Genomic DNA, 17,696 nt, shown 5'->3' with positions numbered 1-17,696 from the left:
CGGGGGGTGGCTCTGCAGGCTGCCAGGAGCCCAGCAGAGCCCCAGCCCAGCAGCACTGGCCAGGAGGAGAGCCTGCCCTTCGTGCTGGACCTGCAGAGCTTGCCGGGCCTGGCCAATGTGGACCTGAGCGCCCAGAACCCCAACATCCAGGTGGGGAGCAGGTCTGAGTGGGCTATGGGGGGATGTGGGTGAGTGCCGTGTGTGCTCCCCAGGCTCATTTGCTTCCCTAAAGAATAAAGTTCTTGGGAGCGGAGTCCATGTGGCTGCTGCTGTCTCTCTTTCTGGTAACTACCAGATGCGAATAGCTGGCACAGACAAGCTCCTTGCAAGAGGAATTTACTCATGGCCTTTTCCCTGTTCCCCCACTCCCCCACAGGCCCTCTCCATAGAGCAGGGGCAAATGCATCTATGGGGGTGACCTCTCAATTTCTGAAGGTGGTCCCTATGGGTGACCAATAGCCCTCCCTGTGCCTCCTGCTCTGCCCCTGCTCAGTCCCTCCAGATGAGTCAACACCTCTCATCATCTACATGGTCATGTAGTCTAAAGCATCTCTGGCCTCTCAGGCTTGGAAGCAGTGCGTGGGCTGGCAGGTCTGTCCTGGGGCTATGCCTGGCTTACTGCACTGCCTCATGTCTGGCCTCCAGGTGACCATCGAAGTTGTGGCTGATCCTCAGGCTGAGATGGAGATGGACTTGTTGAAGGAGACAAGCAATGACTGGTCCCTGACATCCCCTGAGTGGTTGTCCCACAAGGATCTCTTCTGGCCCCTCTTCTGGGAATACACTGACCCTGCTGAAGAGGAGGAGGATGAAGAAGAGGATGACGATGACAACCTGAATGTAGGGGACAAGGAGGATGAAGAGGAGGAAGATTACACAGCAGAGTATGAGGAGGAGGAGTCCATGCTCAGTGGAGTGGGAGGTGACTGGGACCAGCGGTGGCCCAGGCAGAAGAACTGGATCTTTAAGGAAAAATATGATTACGGTGAGTCCTCTGGGGCATGTGTGCTGCCCTGCAGACCAGCACTGCCCTCCCCTGCCCTACCTGACCCACAGCCCTGCCTTCCTGCAGGGGGAGTAGCCCTGCACCAGGGATCCCAGCACGCTGGTGCTCAGCTCTTGCTTAAAAAATAAGCAACCGTGCCGTAAAGCAAGGCCAGCACCCAGCTGGGGCTGCCAGCGGTCAGGCACGCCAGTGTCCCAGTGGAAATTGCACTTGCATGTAGTCAGACTGGAGCATGGACTCTAGCAAAGGCATGATCAGATGAGACATACAGTGTAAACGGCCACTGCTTCTGCCATTGACTCAGGCCCCTGTGGTGACACTAGTGCCAGAAGCTTTTGCCACAGACCTGAGCACTCCCCAGGAGAGGAGCTGCAGAGGGCTAGGTCTTAGTTGGTTGCTGGCTACCCTGCTGCTAAGGCTTTGCTGAGGTTCCCCACTCTCTGCCTCTCCTCTGCTGTGTACAGACTATGAAGATGAGGAGGAGTGGAGTCCATGGTCCCCTTGCAGCATCACCTGTGGCAGTGGCAACCAGAAGAGGACCCGGTCCTGTGGCTACGCCTGCACAGCGACAGAGTCAAGGACCTGCGACCTGCCGCGCTGCCCTGGTGAGCCCCAGGCCCCACCAGTGCTTGGGCAGCGTCTGACCTGATGTGGACCAGTCCCTCGCTGCTGCAGGCTGGGCTTTGCTCATGCTTCAAGAGCTAGTTATGTTTAATGTGATCTGGGCTAATGACCAGAGGGTTTTTTTTCCACGAAGAAGCTGACGGGGCTTCATGGCTCTCCAGTAAGTTACATAGCGTCCAAGGGTGGTAGAGCTGGCATCCAGCTCAGTGTGCAACTCCTTGCACCTCTCTGGGAACTTGAAATCCTCACCTGAGGCATACTGAGAGCTCCATCCACGGGAGTTTGCATAACCCACAGCTTTGGGCAGGTCTCTCCTGTGTGTCACCGAAGCAGTGGTGGGAGGAGGGTTGGAAGATGGATGGTGTCTGGTTACCTTACAGAGGCAAAAACTCAACACTCCTCCTGGTGTTCAGCCTTGCTCTTTGTTTGTTTGTTTGTTTTTTCCCTCAAGGAGCAGAGGGGGAAATGGTCTTCCCCACAGAGGAGGTGCCTTTCAAAAGTGACAACACCACAGAGCTCTTCAACTCAGGTCAGCCTCTGCCTTGCACTGGGGGCTTCAGTGCCAGACCTCACAGGGGATGTAGCTCCCTGGTGGGGAGGGGTCTGCCAAGGGCTCCCAGATCTGGTATCCAGACCTAAGCCACCCAAACCAGTGCCATGTGCAGGCTTTGGCAGTCATCCTGGGAAACCCAGGTCCTCCCACAGCCCTGGTACAAGACAGTCTTGCTTTATGGTGCAGTGGCTGGAGCCAGCTTGCTGCATGTCCTCTCCCATGGCCCCTGTAGTGATGGGTGCCCTGGGCAGAGCCCCTGCAATGGGCAGCTCTGCCCCAGCACAAAACCCCTTCCCTGTCACTGGCTCGGGGATGGAGCCTGGCTCCAGCTCATGCCAGGAGCCTGGCTGCTCCTGCCTGGTGGTTGCAGGCTCTGCCTGTGGTCTGGTGAGGCTGCGGGCAGATGGGTAAAGCTGGGTGCAGGCTGCATGTGCCCTCACCCTTTTGGTGCCCTCCCCCCCCAGAGGTGGACAGCTGTGAGAAGTGGCTGAACTGCAAGAGTGACTTCCTCACGAAGTACCTGAGCAAGGTGCTGACGGACCTGCCCAGCTGCCCCTGCTCCTACCCGCTGGAGGCCGTCTACAGCGCCGTCAACCTGCGGGATGAGCAGCAGGGCAAGAGCTTCCGATGGCGGGATGCCAGCGGCCCCAAGGAGCGCCTGGACATCTATAAGCCAACGGCGCGTTTCTGCCTGCGCTCCATGCTCTCCCTCGACAGCACCACCCTGGCTGCCCAGCACTGCTGCTACGATGAGCACACCCACCTCATCACCCGTGGAAAGGGGGCTGGCGTCCCCAACCTCATTAGCACCGAGTTCTCCCCAGAGCTGCACTACAAGGTGGACATGCTGCCCTGGATCCTCTGCAAGGGGGACTGGAGCCGCTACCACGCTGTCCGGCCCCCCAACAACGGGCGGCAGTGCGCAGACAACCCCGCCGAGGAGGAGTACCTCTCCCAGCTGCAGGAGGCCAAGGAGTACTAGCTGTGGCCACGCTCAGAGGAGCCGGGGCCACTGCTGGCTCCTACCCTGGCCCAGCCTGGTGAAGCCCCAGCCCTGCTCATGGGCTCCTTGCTGGCACCGGGCAGAGTGGGGAGGATACAGCATCCCTCTTGTCCTCTCAGAGGGGCGCCTTGGCCTCCCTCGGATTTCTGAGGGTGCTGGAGGTTATTGCAGTGCAGTCCCTGCCGTGCCACCCGCAGTCGTCCTGCATCCCGGGGTGCCTGGGCTGGCACATGGGGAGCTGCAGAGGATGGGAGGTGTAAAGGGAATGGGGGCTGCTCCCATCTGCTGTGATCTTTCACTGTGATCTTTCAATGCAACCTGAAAGCTGAGCGTCTGCAGGGTGAAATGTCCTCATTTCCTGCTGGCTCCACAGCAGATCTGAGGAGCTGGCCTGCCGCAGGCAGAGCTGTCTGCTCCTACCTGTACACCGGCCCCAGCACATGCTGGGCTACTTCTGAAACAGGGGTTGGAAGCTCCTAGGGAAGGGCAGGATTGTCCCAGCTACATGTACAGAGGTACAGAGCATGGCCAACCTTCTTGGGTTTTTGCATGCTTGGTTGGGAAGGAGCAGGGAGCAGGCCCTGCTCTGTGCTGTGTCTGCCCAGGTCCCCAGTAAGAGGCAGGTCATGGGCACACCCTGCACTCCTCAGTCTGGCTGCCTGGGCACACAAGCAAGTGTGGATCTAAAGGCAAAAGAAGCCCACCTGATAATAATGTCAACACATGGTGTCTGCAAATCATGCATCATTATGCTCTCCATTAGCACTTTGGTCTTGCCTGGGTTTTATTCAGCTTTTCACCGGTCCATGGCAGTTTTGGGAGCATATTTTGGTAGCTCCCAAGTTTCCCACAGAGAAAGTAGGCTGAGCACCTTTATCCCTGGACATTCAGTCACTGACCCTGGCGGAAACTGTTCATAGCTTTTATTTAGCAAATTTTATACATCAGAGGAAATAAAAGAGCAAGTCAAGCAAGTGTAAAGAAGAATGGAGTCATTTGTAGACTAGAGGTTTAACCCAGGGCTGTTGGCTACTCCCATATTTTTCTGCAGGACACTGTTGGGGAAAAAAACCAAATCTGTGTAGGTGCAGAGGTCCTTGGTTAACTGTCCTATGCTAAATCTGTCCTTCTTGCAGGAGCCTTCTCCAGGCCAATGAATATCCACAGTCTGATAGCTCTTAGGGGAGTCTTTCTGAGAGTCTTATATATACTGAGTGTATGTTGAGCCTTTTGCCTTGGTTACTGATAGAATGTTGCGTCCTTGGTCTTTATTTGGACTTTGGACTTTATTGCCGGTAAAACAGAATATTAATGAGGTTATCACTGAGTTATTAGTATTTCACTATTATTCCACACTTGTATCCCGAGACTCCTGTTATGAGTGCTATCAAAACATAGTCAGACACTCTCCATTTCCCAACAGGCTTGCAGCCTGAGATGACCAGTGTCATGGAAAGAGGGAGGAAAAAGCCATAACCAAATAAGCATGGATGGAGACCCAGGTGCTGGTAAATTTTCATGGCCATTACATGTTCCCTGGCCCAAATGTTCATTTGCTCACTAGCTTCTGCTGAAGTAGTAGGTCATAAGTAGGTGGTGAGGCAGGGGTGACAGTGGCTTGGTGGCTTGATTCTGGGAGCGTGGGACATGTGCAGGGAGGCTCAGCCACAGACATGGAGGCGTTATATGGGAAGCAGACAAATTGAGCAGTCGAAACCATGGAAGGATGAGCTTGTTTTCCTCTGTCATTCAGCAGAGCACCTTCATATTTCCTCTCTCATATCATAATGTTATAATTAACATCAGAAGATTGTCAGAGAAGCTTATTTACCATCAGAGCACAGACTTCTTTAAAACAACTTCACATTAAATGTGCCTAGTGTCCAGTACTGTATCCACGCATGGAAGCAGGACCTCTGCAAACAGCCTTTCTTGAAGGAGACTTTGAATTACTGAGCCAATTCATTTGTTAGACTGGTACCATCTGAGGAAGTGCTTTTATAATAAGAAGTTATCCAGGATTTGCACCTTTCTCCTCTCTATACTGGGTATGTCACCCAGTCTACCCTAAAAAAGAAACTATAATTTTGTAATAAATTGAGATCCCATCCAAGGGCAAGTAGCAAAATTTGTGTTGCACCCCCAAAAAAACAAACAAACTAACAACAAAAAAAAACCACCAAAAAACACAAACAAAAAATGGTTGAATGCCAAGTGGCTGTTCTGCCTCATTGCCTCTATGGTTTGGATGATACAGGCATGAACTGGAGCATGAGAAACAAGCAGCAGTGTTGTTCCTCACACAAGCACCTTACACCCCAGGAGGCTTTGCAGGGCACCATGAGAACAGTAAGACATAAGCAAGTGTTTATTTTTATATCCCATCAAAGATTCTGTTCAGCCCACTGCTATTTAAGTGATGAATCTCTAAGCTTCCACTCCTTAATTTTATTGTGTTTTTTATATAATATATATAAAAAATGTCTTTTATTCCTAAAAAAAAAAAAAGTTGAGAAGAATTCTTTATGCTGATGCTGCAATAAAGCACTTTATGTATGTATGTGTTGCTGACATAATTCAGTTGGGATTGAAGCATATTTTGCAGTTTCTTTTGGTTGAGAGGGATCACACTACATTGAATACTAACGTCTTGGGTCCCTGACCCCAGCTGTACCACAGAGGCCCTGGTGGCCCCTCCCTTAGCATTTGCATTTGATGGTGTCTGGCTCCAAGAATTGCAGCCAACAGAGACTATCCAGAGCCCACCACCAGAGGCACAGGAAATGAAGTTCTGTGCACAGGGAAGGAGACCTCCTGCAAGAACACCATCAGGGTCAGTGCTGAGAAGCAAAGGCATTGCTTGTGTCTCAGCCCTAGTCCCAGGTTTTAGTCTGTGCTCAGCCCAGCCAGTACACTGCTTTAAGCAGGTGTTGAGCATGGGAGCAGATGAAAAAATCCCCAAGATCATCCCAGTTGGAAAACTGGTTTGGCGAATCACCTTCAGAGCCAACAGCTAATGATAGCAGGTGGATTTGCAAAGTTTTCCAGGCATCGCAGCATTTTTTGTTGCCATTAATTTGCTCCACAAATTGTGACTGCTTCTAAGCTCTTGCTATATCCAACTGCTTTCCCTCCTCTCTTGCTCCTTTTGCTTTGTGCTGGCTACACATCTGTCATGGTTATCTGCTACTCCAGCATGGAGCTCTGATCCACGGTTGCCTGGCGCCACTGCTGGCCTCTTCCTGGGAAAAGCAGATGGCTCCTCTCGGCAAAGGATGCTCCGAGCCTCCTGAGCTTCCTGCTGATCTTCTACAACATCAAAAACATTGTGCATGGAGCCCTAGCCAGGGGGAGCAGGCTGAGCTCTCCTCTGTAGGAAAAGAAGCACAGAGAAAATGACCTTTCCCTGGAGGAGCAGTCCACAGTTACTACTAAGATGTCTTTATCCTCTGCAACAAGGTCCTTGTGCTGAATGCTTGAGCCCTGCTCCTAAACTCCTGGGCTAAATAAATGCCATAGCCAGAGAATGGGAGCAGGAAGAATTGCTGCCCTAATTCTGCAGATGCTCAAGGCCTGGAGATGGCATCTGAAATCATGTGGTAACTATGAGGCAAAGTTTCAAGCTGCATCTTTGCCCACAACTTCTTGACCAGTTGAGTTGTCTTAGTTTGCCAGCCTGAAGTGGAGATTTGTGTGCCTCATCTGTACCAGTTCCCTGGCATCTGACTTGCATCTGAGTTAGGTTGTACACAGAAGGAGCTGTGCCTGTATTTTGCCAGGCACAATGGTCAGCATGTGCTTGTCCCTGCTGACCTCCCCTCTGGGAGACAGGTGGCATAGGTGCAGCCCATCTCTCTAGGATGAGTGGGAGGTTTCAGAGAAACATTTACAGCAACAAGATCTCATTAGCTATAAGCTTTTAATTTTTTTAATTTTTTTTTTTTTTTTTCAGAGCTCCTGCTCCAAGAATCTTGATTCTTGGAAAGCACACAAAAAGTTCAGCTAGGCCCAGAATAAGCCTCTTTAGGAGGAGAAGACAGAGGATGATAATGCCAGGGGAGTTTGGCCAGAGCCTGTGAAACAGACCTGAACTGCAAGGCCTGGCTTTATCCTTGGAAAGAGCAAAGTGTAGTTGTGATGCTTTGTGGACCTTGAGTTAAAACTGGAGCTCTGGAAATGAAAAAAATAACTTTCAGGCACCCCAGTTCATAGTCTGTGAAAGGACCCACCCCACTGTGTAGCCACATCAGCCGTCTGGACTGGGTGTGCTAGTGGCACAGTATGGCATGTAGCTACCAACTTCCCTGTAGAAGATTAAAAAACAAAATCACACTAGCTGCACTTTTTTGGCAGAAAGCCCTGCCTTTCACAGGGTGAAAGGGCAAACAGGAGCTATGGCAAGATCTGGTCTCCTAGGCTTTGCACCTGGCAGAGCTCATCCTCTGCTCCTCTTTCACTGATGCCGTGCAGAGGGATGCTGAACTCACACTGAGGTAACCCTGCCCAGTGTGTCTGTGGGTCAGCATTTACTCCCTCCATCTCCACCAAGGATAGATCCATATGTTTGCAGTGGGGAAAGGAGTGCCTCTCCCCACTTCCCTGCCCCACAGCAGCCAGCTGCCCCTCTCACATGCCTCAGAGGAGCGCAGCTGGTCAGGTCTTGCCCCTGCTTTGTTCCAGGTCCTTGCAAGCATGTCAGCTGTTCTTTCACTGCAGGGGAGCTCAGCAGTGGGGATCACAGCCCCGTGCAGCTTGACCATCACACAGGGGCCACCGCAAAGCCCATCCACCAGTCAGCATCCCCTGCCACGCCAGCCCTGACCCTGCCCAGGCTTCCCTGTGCTGTGGGAGCTGAGCAGCAGCTGGTAGGGTGGCTGCAGGGTTTCTGCAGAGCCAGAAGGTACCCCCACCAGGCATCACAGCCCTAACACCCAGGGATGTGTTACAGAAAATGGTCTTCGACAGTATCTTGAAAAACTACGTAGCCCCACCTTGGAAACACAGGCAAATCACTTCCCATTGATTTTCCTGGACTTCAAGCTCCCCACTGATAGAGATGCTGCAGCAACTCTCAGCTTTACTGTTCTTGCAGGAAGAAACATTTTCCTGGCAGCCAATCTAAATCCTTGCTTTATTTTAAGCACACTGCATCTTATCTGCAGTGAGCATAGAGAGCATTTTTTGTGCCTTATTTGCTCCTACGTCTTATGTATTTCATATTTTATCATTGTACTCCCTGTTTCTCTTTTCTGTCATCTCTGCTGTAAGCTAAACAAATGCAGTTAGTTCAGGCTTTCCTTAGAAGCTGTACTTGTAAACCTCCAGTAGGTCTCCTTGCCCTCCACTGGGTTTCCTCCAAGTAATTCACTTCTTTCTTGAGGTGTGGATCCCAAAACTGCAGCTACAGGGTTTCCTCTGGGGCTTTCTTAATGCTATTTGAAAAGATTTCTTCACAAGACCTACAAGCTCCAGCCTGCCCAGGCAGCTTTTTTTCTCTTCCATGATGTTTTAAATTTATACTCATTTGAATATTCACCATAACCAGCCCACCTTGAGCATCTTTTACAGATGTGCTGCCAAGTCTGTTGCTTCCCCTCTTGTACATATTTCTGGTGGTTTCTTCCACAGTGTAAAACTTTGCACATCAGTGAGGTCAAATATACCTTTCCTTTTTTTCTTCTGGATCACTTTTCCACTTGGTCAAGATAATTTTCAATCCTAAACTTGATCTCTAAGGGTTTTACTGCACCAGTGGTGATGTACATTATTTTGGACTTTTAAGTTATCAATAATATTAACTTCTATACTGAAACATACTGGATTCATTGCAGCTCTATTTAGGCCTTCCCTTATTTACTAATGAAAATATCATATAAAGCATTGCCTGAAGTCTTAATATACCCAGATATTCTGCCAAAGAGAGGCATTAGGTTGACTCAATATGAGTTGTGCTTGATGTAGCCATGATATAGGTGTGCTGGTTGTTACTTTTTACTTTATTACCTGGTTACTGACTGTATTTTTTCAGTATTTTTTTGTTAATTGATGTTACACACTGATCTTATTCCCTCGGCCCTCACCTCTTTCTCTTCCTCTCCCCAGCCCCATTCCCTATGGAATTCTGAAAGATTGTTCCAGTTTCCCAAGTAAGTCTTCTAGGGTAAACTGCATCAGGCCCCATCATGCTGGAAAAATTCAATTACTTTCACATTTGCTTTAAAAAGAAAAATAAAAAAAATCTATTCCTGATTTGCCATTGAAGCAGGTTAGGGCTGATGTTTCAAAGCAATTTTAATAATTAGTTAGCCTGGAGGCTGCCAGTCTCTTTGATTTGTGGCCTGATTTTCCCATAGAAGTTTCACATGTATAAAGGATCAAAACAGACTAGAAAGGGGTAAGTGACTCGTTACATAGGTCCACCTAAACCAGCATCTAGTCTCTGACAGTGGTCAACAGCAGGTGACCACAAAGGAAGAGTGAAGAGAAGGCCAAGCACGTAACACTATTTCCTTGAAGTACTTTCCTTGTTGCCAGCAGCTGGTGGCCAAGGGGCTTCTTCAGCCAGATATGATGGTTGTTTTGTTTGATAGTCCTTTCTTGGTTTATTCTTCTTTGAATTTTTCCACTCCTGCTCTGAATCCATGTAAACTTTTGGTGGTACAATATCACCAGTTGCAAGAAATTCCAGGATTCACTAAATGTGCTCAGAGACTCCTTTTTTTGGGACCCCATATTCTATTGTTTGATAGTTGTTCCTTACTCATCTTTTCTATGTGCCTCATAAATGCATAGCCAGTTAGTGTCCACCCCTGAACTCTTGTTGCTGTAAAAAATTCAGTTCACTTCTATCTCTGTTTTTTGGGGGGTTTTTTAGCCTTTGTTTTCTTTAGCTCACAAGACTTTCTTACCCTGTGTCAGTTCAGATTCTTGATGAGCCTTTGGGCTCAGGATTGTACTGGATCTTGCTTTTCTTCCTAATTTTATATAGTCCTCCCTCCTCCAAATAGCTGAAGGACTGCAAACTGTGTCTGGCTTTCCTGACAATTCCAAGTAAAGCAAAGGTCTGGGGTTTCTCATTAGCAGCTGTACAGCTGCACTAGACCTCAGCTGTAGCTGAAGGAGTGGGTTTCTTTGCTGAGAGCAGGCGGCTGTAGCACAGAGGCCTTCACTAGCACACAGCAACTTAAGGCCCAGATTGCTTTTGCCAAGCAAGTAGCTGAAGTAGGTTTAAGTCATTCCCATGGCTGTCCCCCATCAGAGCCAGCATATCCTGACACGCTCAGCACTAGCTCACAGCCTGGCCTTTTAGCACAAATTTTCCTTCTCCAGTGCATTAGTCCAATAGATTGAATTGTCAACAGCAGCCAGGACATGGCTGCCTGGCTACACAGCCTCTTCCGCTGCTGTGGGGCTGGTGAGGCTGGTGATTTCCAGCTGAAGGGCAGGGACCCAGTCAGTTTTGCTGGAAGAAGAGCCTTCAAGTGGCCCCCGAGCCCCATGAACCTGGGTTGCTGGCTGAGGCCAAAGCCTGTTCTACTAGAGTAGCAGCAGGATGCTCAAAGTAAACCTTTGTGATGAAAGGAAGGCAATTAAAATTCCACTTCAGCTGCCTTCCTATCCCACTTCCTAACCTTCCAGCAGCAGGTGATTAGCAGAGCTTGCCTTCTGCTGCCCCCATCAGCTGTGCCAGCAGAGCCCGGCCAGCTGCCCGCAGGAACACAGCCAGGACATCAGCATTTAACTGCCCAGTTTGTCTTATCTTAACTTTGCGTGAGCTCTTTTTTCAGATTTAAAATAAAGTTGCTCTTCTCTTACCAAAGCTCTTGCCTTGGTGGGGAACATACTTGCTGTTTAAGGTTCCCTGTTTCTGTCCAGGATTTCTTCAACAGAAAGCCAGTCATGCAGGCTGCACAGTGACATCACTGTGCTTACATCATGATACACTCCTGAAGCTGACCAGATGTGACACATGTGTTCATCTGTGCATGAGAATCCTGGCAAAATACCTGTGGCCCCTTTCCCAGCCAGCCAGTGATTTAAGGAAGACAACCCTGCAGGACACAAGGAAACCTTACCGTATCTGCCAGTGTCCTGTCTTCATACAGCTTCCTTTGCAGTCACAGGTCAACAAAGGGTAAGTACACAATATAGAACTTAGTTTCGTACTGCACTCTTCATGTCCCCCCACATTTAACCATAACTAATCATTTCTGAATAGCGAGCAAAAAAGGCTAGAAATGCTCCCCACAGTTTAAAAGGCAACTCAAACAATTACATTTACTTGTGTTTTTTCAAACACACACTTAAGTTTTGTTCTTCCCTGTCCCCTCTACTGAAGGAGATGCCTGCATGCCATTCAGATTAAATAAAAAATAAAAAAATACCCAAAAAAGTAATTCTCACCTAGTAACATTATTTACTTCTAGCTAACTAGAGATGCTCTGCAGAAGCAGAAAAAATATGCAAGAGAAGCTCATGCCTCAAAGGGAGAACAGAACACTTTAGTAACCCTCGAAGTAAAGCAGATTGACACTTCCAACCAGACTAAGTTTTCTCCCTATCCTATAAACAAGTTTATTGCTTCAGAAGACATCTCTGGGAACTAACTATATTAGCAGGAGAATAAACAAGTGGTTTTCCCTGCCTTACCAGTCAAAGCAACAGTTAAAGTGGGATCAGCCAAAAGGACTGCACCTTATTTATATTACAGGAATAAATCCCTCGCCCATGGAGTCTAGTTTGCTTTGGCCCAAAGCTCTTGGAGGTAGCTGACCCTGGGCTCCACAACCTGCTACGACCCTTTTTTAAGTGGGAGTTTCCCTAGCAGTAGTTTGCTGCTTGTCTTGGACATCAGATGACTAAATGATCAGCATTCTCGTAAAGCAGGCTAGTAAAGTGTAAGTAAGTATTGTGTTGAAGAGAAGGGGGAAGTGCAGGGGAGGAGAAGAATAACTTGAATGGGATGTTAGATCCCTTCAGAAATGGGAGGGTTTGAAACATTTACTAGCAGCAGATCAAAAGGAGAGAAAATTAGCAGCTGCTCAAACTAAAAACTGCATCAAGCTCATGCTCTCTACTCCCCCAGAAGCGAGGAGTAAATCATACTGGGATCAGCACTCCTCATTGATCAGTGTTTTTCCAGACAGATCCCTCCCTCAGCCTATTGACCGACCCTTTGAACTCAAGCCACTCTGAGGACACAAGTACCACAGTGTTTTTTTAAGTTAGGTTTATTTAGCAATAGAAGTATGTACATGTAAGAGAATCCCCTGCAGCACGAGACATGCACAAAGCAGTGAGGGACTGAAAGTGCTGCTGCTCAATGGCCTTCCTCATCACCTGTCATCCCACTTTACTTGGCAGCAGGGCCAAGATTAGAAAGGGGCCGGTGAGAAATTTATCAGTCCACGTGGCAGAGTCTTCAGGCAGAGTCTTCCCAGCAATTGGTATTAAAACAAGCGGGCACCGTAGCCAAATGTCTGTTTAATGCCCTCAAAGTAGTAGCGCTGCCAGCCTTGCTTTGTTCTTTCCTCCTCACTGGCAGGGATGCCCTTGCCTTCCAAGCACACCTCCGTCTCACCACCTTTGTCAGTGAAGTTCAAGGTAATTGTTGCAAAGTGCCCTAGAGGAACCAAAGAAAAATCTGTCAGCAGTGTGTTTGCTGCCCCAAGGAGCTGCTCTGCTCCTCCTCTCTCATGGCACCACTTAAAAGACTCCTCAGGATCCTCCCCAGAGGGATCGACTTATGACAGCTGCAGGCGTTCTTCAGAAACAGAGGGAGGAGAGGGCTCCCTCTTCATGGGATTCGAAGCAGTTGCAGCCACAGCTGAGAAGATGCTACTTCATGGTTCCTATGCTCTGGCCACTGCTCTAAGTGGTGGCTGCTGTTTCTGACCTGACTGTGTGGGGTATGAGGCTGGGGCAGCTCCCAGAACACCACGTGCTCCCCAGTCACAAGCCAGAGTGCAGTGCGGCAAATGGGGCTGAAGTCTTTGAACACAAGCAAGGGCTGTAACACCCAAGTCCTTTTTTTAATTACTTACCAGCTGGCCAAGATTTAAATCTCCATTTCATGACAAGTTGCTTCTCAGGGACCTTGAAAAGAGAAACATTTGAGTAGTAACTTTTTGAAAATCCTGCAGTCTAGTAAAAAACAACTAGAATCGTGTTGATCTGAAGTCTTAGGGACCCTCTGAGAACCACATGCACAGAGGGAAACAGATTTTGAATGTCCTTTTCTTTCCACTCCTAGAAAGGCAGGCCACAGTACAGCCCCAAACACCGAGACAGTGTCCCTGTCCAGAAGACTGTGGTAACAGGAGGGCTGAAGATGAAAAGGGTCAGTTACTATTTTTAACTCTCCTCTAACCTCTAATAAATCAGATCACACAAAGACAGGGCAGATGCATGACTGCAAGCCAGATTTTCTCCCCAGACTGAGTTTCACACATTAATCCATACCATAAGGAATGCTTCAACAGCCACAGTGATCATAGGTAACTACTGGGTACCAAGTAGAACTCCATAATTAGCTAACTGAAGTAATAGAATTGATACCTTAAAAATAAAAAGGCTGTCCCTGCACAAGACACACCTGCACTAGTTACTACTTACTAGGTCGACAAACTCTCCTGTGACACTGCCGTCCAGCAAGTGAAACTTGCCTCCTTTATCAGCCTCCAAGGTGGCTTGTGCATGGGTGAAAGCTTGGACCATCTGAAAGGAATTTGGGATAAGACCTGTATTACTTGACATCGTTTGCTTGCAAACTTGTTGCCTAATGCCTCCCACCCAGCTACAAAAGTTCTGGATGAGAAGACAAGTCAATAGCGTAAGGTCTTCATCAAGAAAAGACAAAATTGCTGTCCTGGCCAGAGAAGCAAGGTTATAGCCAAAACAAACACAAGAAACACACAACTGTAAATCCCAAGAGATCTGTCCATGTGCAATAAGAGACACACCTACAGAGAGGTGATAGCAACAGCTTGCAACTGGCTTCTGGCTGGCATTAATCCTCTTGTCAACTGTGTGAAAAGATGCACACACCAGCTTTAAGCAACTGTTCCAGCTTTTATTTCATTCTCATAGGTTGTGAGTGCCCTACAGAACACCTTAAAAAGCTTCCTAAAAACCACTTCCTATGTGCAAAGCACAGTTCTCAGAAGCAGCCTGACATTACCTCCTGAGTAACGAACACCCGGTAGAGCTCCTCAGGAGACGTTAAGAAGGTGTCCTTCAAGTTGATCTTACAAGTAGGGATCTTGACTCCTATGGATTTGGACTGTGACGTGGCAGAACTGCTGCTTGCAGTTGTCTGACAAAACAAGCCAAACACAAACACACATACTTTTTTCACCAAAAAAATAAATTAACACATGGTTCACATAACCAAGAGAAGAAAAAAAGTATTTGGTAAAGACATAATTAGGTACAACTGAGTGTAAAAAGCAGATTTATTGCTCTGCTTAAGAAATACCATGTGCTGCAAATTGAGTCAGGCCTACACCACAAACTGCCAATTCCTAAATACTGATATGATATAAACTGCATAGGCTGCTCCCATAAGTCCCAGATTCCCGTGCTGGGCACCTCTCTTCACAGATCCAAATGCATGTTTGGACACTTATTTACCTTGCGGTCTTCTGCTTTAGGAGCCACCTGAGGTGTTGTTTCTGTATGTTCACCATTCACTGTGGGCAAAATCATGCCCTGGGTGAATTCTGGAAAGACAGGAATGCGCCCATGAAACTAAATAAAAGATCAGGTAAACCTTTTCACTGTTCTTTGAGATAGACAATCAAAGAGAGCTTCCCGGTTTCTCCCCTGCTCTTGGTACAGCCACAAATTGAAACAGTTTAAAAAAAAACAAACCACAACACAAACCTCTTTTTATAAGCAATTCATTCCTCTTGCCCTCACTACTCTCCACTGAGTGCCATATCAGAACCTGCCTCCAATAACAGCTAGGAATTAACCCTCTCTTCCTAGCCCAGCCCACTGATCACCATCTTCCTCACGTTGCTCTCATATTAATGCTGCTCTTACACTTACGTAGCTTTTTTTCTCTCACTCCCTAATGCAAGTAGCAGTCACATCTGAAACACTTTGGTCTTGCTGGTCTAGACAAACCAAACCAAGCCTTTTCATTTATTTTCAGACTGGCTATATATTTCTCCTATCATTGTAAGTAATAAAGCTTCTTCCAACTCCACCTTCCATTAACCTTTTTTGACACCAGATGCCAGGACTACACACAGAAACCCAGGGGAGGTCTCACCAGTGCCCTGTCCAGCAGCATTAGAACTTTTATAACTCCATCAGAAGCTTCAGCCTCTTTCAGCACCATGTTTGCTTCAGCTCTATCATTCCTGCCTTTAGCAATTATGAAAGTTTGCTCCTTCTCCTTCCTCTTAATCTGTTCAAACTGGCAAAATTCCATTACATAACACAATTGTATTATATACGTACAATCTTGTATCCCACTATACTTAGTTCTCACCTATTCTTATTTATTCCAGCCCATGAGATCATACAGTTCTGAATGCAAAAGATTCTCTTCTTCAACTGGATGACTGTATCTCCCACCCTGAACACTAAAACGTGAAAAAACTCAAGGGCATGGGAATTTTATCCTGGAAAAACAGCAACCAGTGGTGCTTTGTACTCAGCAAAGCTTGAATATCTAGCATGTGTAGTGTAATGTAGGTAAGTGGATATAAAAAGCAACTATAGCATTCCCAGGCTGTAACTATCAGCAAAGCCAAACTCAACCAAAGCACAGTGATTTGACTCCAACTGCTGTATCAGATTTATTTCCTGAAAAAAAATAAAGCTTTGATCCAGATGTTGAGGCAGCTCATTCAATGACACTAACAAACCTGCTAAGCAATTTCCAGTAGTCAGTTATTCTCAAAACCAGGTAACACTAGATGCCTTTACTAGTGTGGCAAAAGAGAAAAACCAAACTAAAGAGAGAACATCGCCTTCCAAGGAAGCTGCAAACTAAAAGCTAGATTGAGCCACAGACAGTGACTGATACTTTTGTGTCACTGGGGTAATAAACACATTTTACTGGCTTTATTTTCTCTACAGCTGAGCTTCAGCACAGGAAGGACATTCAAGGACATTCTTCATTTCAAAACATAAACCAAAAAATACTGTTTATTATTGTGTTATCACCAAAAACAATCTTTCTAGGCTGTGCTACAGGCTCTGCTAGAGACAGAAGTGCTTCTTGCCAAATGCAAACCATTTTCAAAAGAGACAGAAAAGTTACTGCTGTTGCTCTTGACACCCTCCTGTTGAGATGGGGTGAGGATCTAATATTCAGTACTCTCATTGCCCCCATCCCTTCTTCAGCATTAGTCCATATGGGTTCCCATAACACTTCCCCCTCTCAGTTACATACCTGTTTTGAGAGTGCTGATGTAAGTTTTCATTGCATCTCTAATCTTTTTTGCACCCTCTTGCCTCATCAGGGTCTTCAAGTTAGTGTCAGGCTCATCTTTAGCAAGGCTGACAAGGATCTAAACAAGGACAAATGCTGATTAAGAAAGCCATACTTGCACAGCCCTTTTATTACTCAATTCAACATCATGGTTAGACTTTAGCTAAACCTTCACAAGCAGTAGGGCAGTTTTAGTAAGGGTGGTGAAACACTGGAACAGGTTGCCCAGAGAAGCTGTGGATGTTCCCCCCTTGAAAGTGTTCAAGGCCAGGTCGGAGGGGGCTTTGAGCAACCTGGTCTAGTAGGAGGTGTCCCTGCCCATGGCAGAGACCATGGCAGGGAGGCTGGAACTAGGATGGATCTGTAAGGTCCCTTTCAACTCAAACCATGACATAATTCCACGATCCTATTAACTGAAGCAGCCTCTAAAAGTAAGGACCACACAAATTTTCTAAAAAAGGTAAAATGGAAAGAAATGCTAATGCTGTGAAGATGCCTGTTGGAACAGCCACACAGCCAGCAGTATTCACCTTTAGCTCTGCTTACCTCAACTTCATCAATGTCATTTTCATCTGACAGATTAGGAATCTCTACATAACCTTTGTACTTCACTCCTGTCTTCGAGGTGCCTGCAATTAGAGTTGTGTTGTTCAGATCAGCATTGCTTGCTCTGTTTGTTGTAAAAGCAAACTTGTACTCTAACACAACACAATACTCCCCTTTATTATTTTCCAAATGAACAAAGTATTCTTATCCTCAATCTTATACTTGAATCTGGCCCTACAAACGGCAGGGAGAATAGAACTCACCAGTCCATGCCAGTTTGATGGCCCACTCATAGAAAAAGATGAGTTTCCCCTTGCGGTTGTTAATGGAGGCCTCTCCATCCAGTTTGCTCACTTCTGTCACCTCACAAGCCCCTTCCTCTCCCTCCACCCTGACAGGCAGGAGCAGAGTTTTCAGCCGCTCCGTGGACCAGTTGGAGGCATCTCGCTCCGTCCTGCGGGAGAGCAGCGCGGCGTGAACCCCCGGGACAGGCCCCCCCGGGACAGGCCCCCCCGGG

The 17,696-nt window shown here is 47.5% G+C and overlaps 2 protein-coding genes across 2 annotated transcripts in view; one reads left to right on the top strand and one right to left on the bottom strand.

Moving 5' to 3' along the window:
* ISM2 (isthmin 2) overlaps positions 1 to 3,165 on the top strand; it is a 4,046-nt gene extending 881 nt beyond the window's left edge. The window contains exons 2-6 of the mRNA XM_009993975.1: positions 19 to 150; positions 646 to 985; positions 1,471 to 1,611; positions 2,082 to 2,159; positions 2,648 to 3,165. Coding sequence (XP_009992277.1) covers positions 19 to 150; positions 646 to 985; positions 1,471 to 1,611; positions 2,082 to 2,159; positions 2,648 to 3,165 — 1,209 coding nt within the window. The remainder of the gene's footprint in view (positions 1 to 18; positions 151 to 645; positions 986 to 1,470; positions 1,612 to 2,081; positions 2,160 to 2,647) is intronic.
* Positions 3,166 to 12,397: 9,232 nt separating this feature from the next.
* On the bottom strand, positions 12,398 to 17,674 carry AHSA1 (AHA1, activator of heat shock 90kDa protein ATPase homolog 1 (yeast); the record flags this gene model as incomplete). Its single annotated transcript, XM_009993973.1, has 8 exons — positions 12,398 to 12,808; positions 13,230 to 13,281; positions 13,801 to 13,902; positions 14,366 to 14,500; positions 14,818 to 14,906; positions 16,595 to 16,712; positions 17,180 to 17,262; positions 17,443 to 17,674. Coding segments are annotated over 8 exons (984 nt in total), but the record flags the coding sequence as incomplete, so codon positions are not given.
* Between the last annotated feature and the right edge of the window lie 22 nt (positions 17,675 to 17,696).

This window comes from Chaetura pelagica, unplaced genomic scaffold (assembly GCF_000747805.2).
Source record: "Chaetura pelagica isolate M959 unplaced genomic scaffold, ChaPel_1.0 scaffold11, whole genome shotgun sequence".
Classification (NCBI taxonomy): domain Eukaryota; kingdom Metazoa; phylum Chordata; class Aves; order Apodiformes; family Apodidae; genus Chaetura; species Chaetura pelagica.
This window is presented reverse-complemented; position numbering and strand designations above follow the sequence as displayed.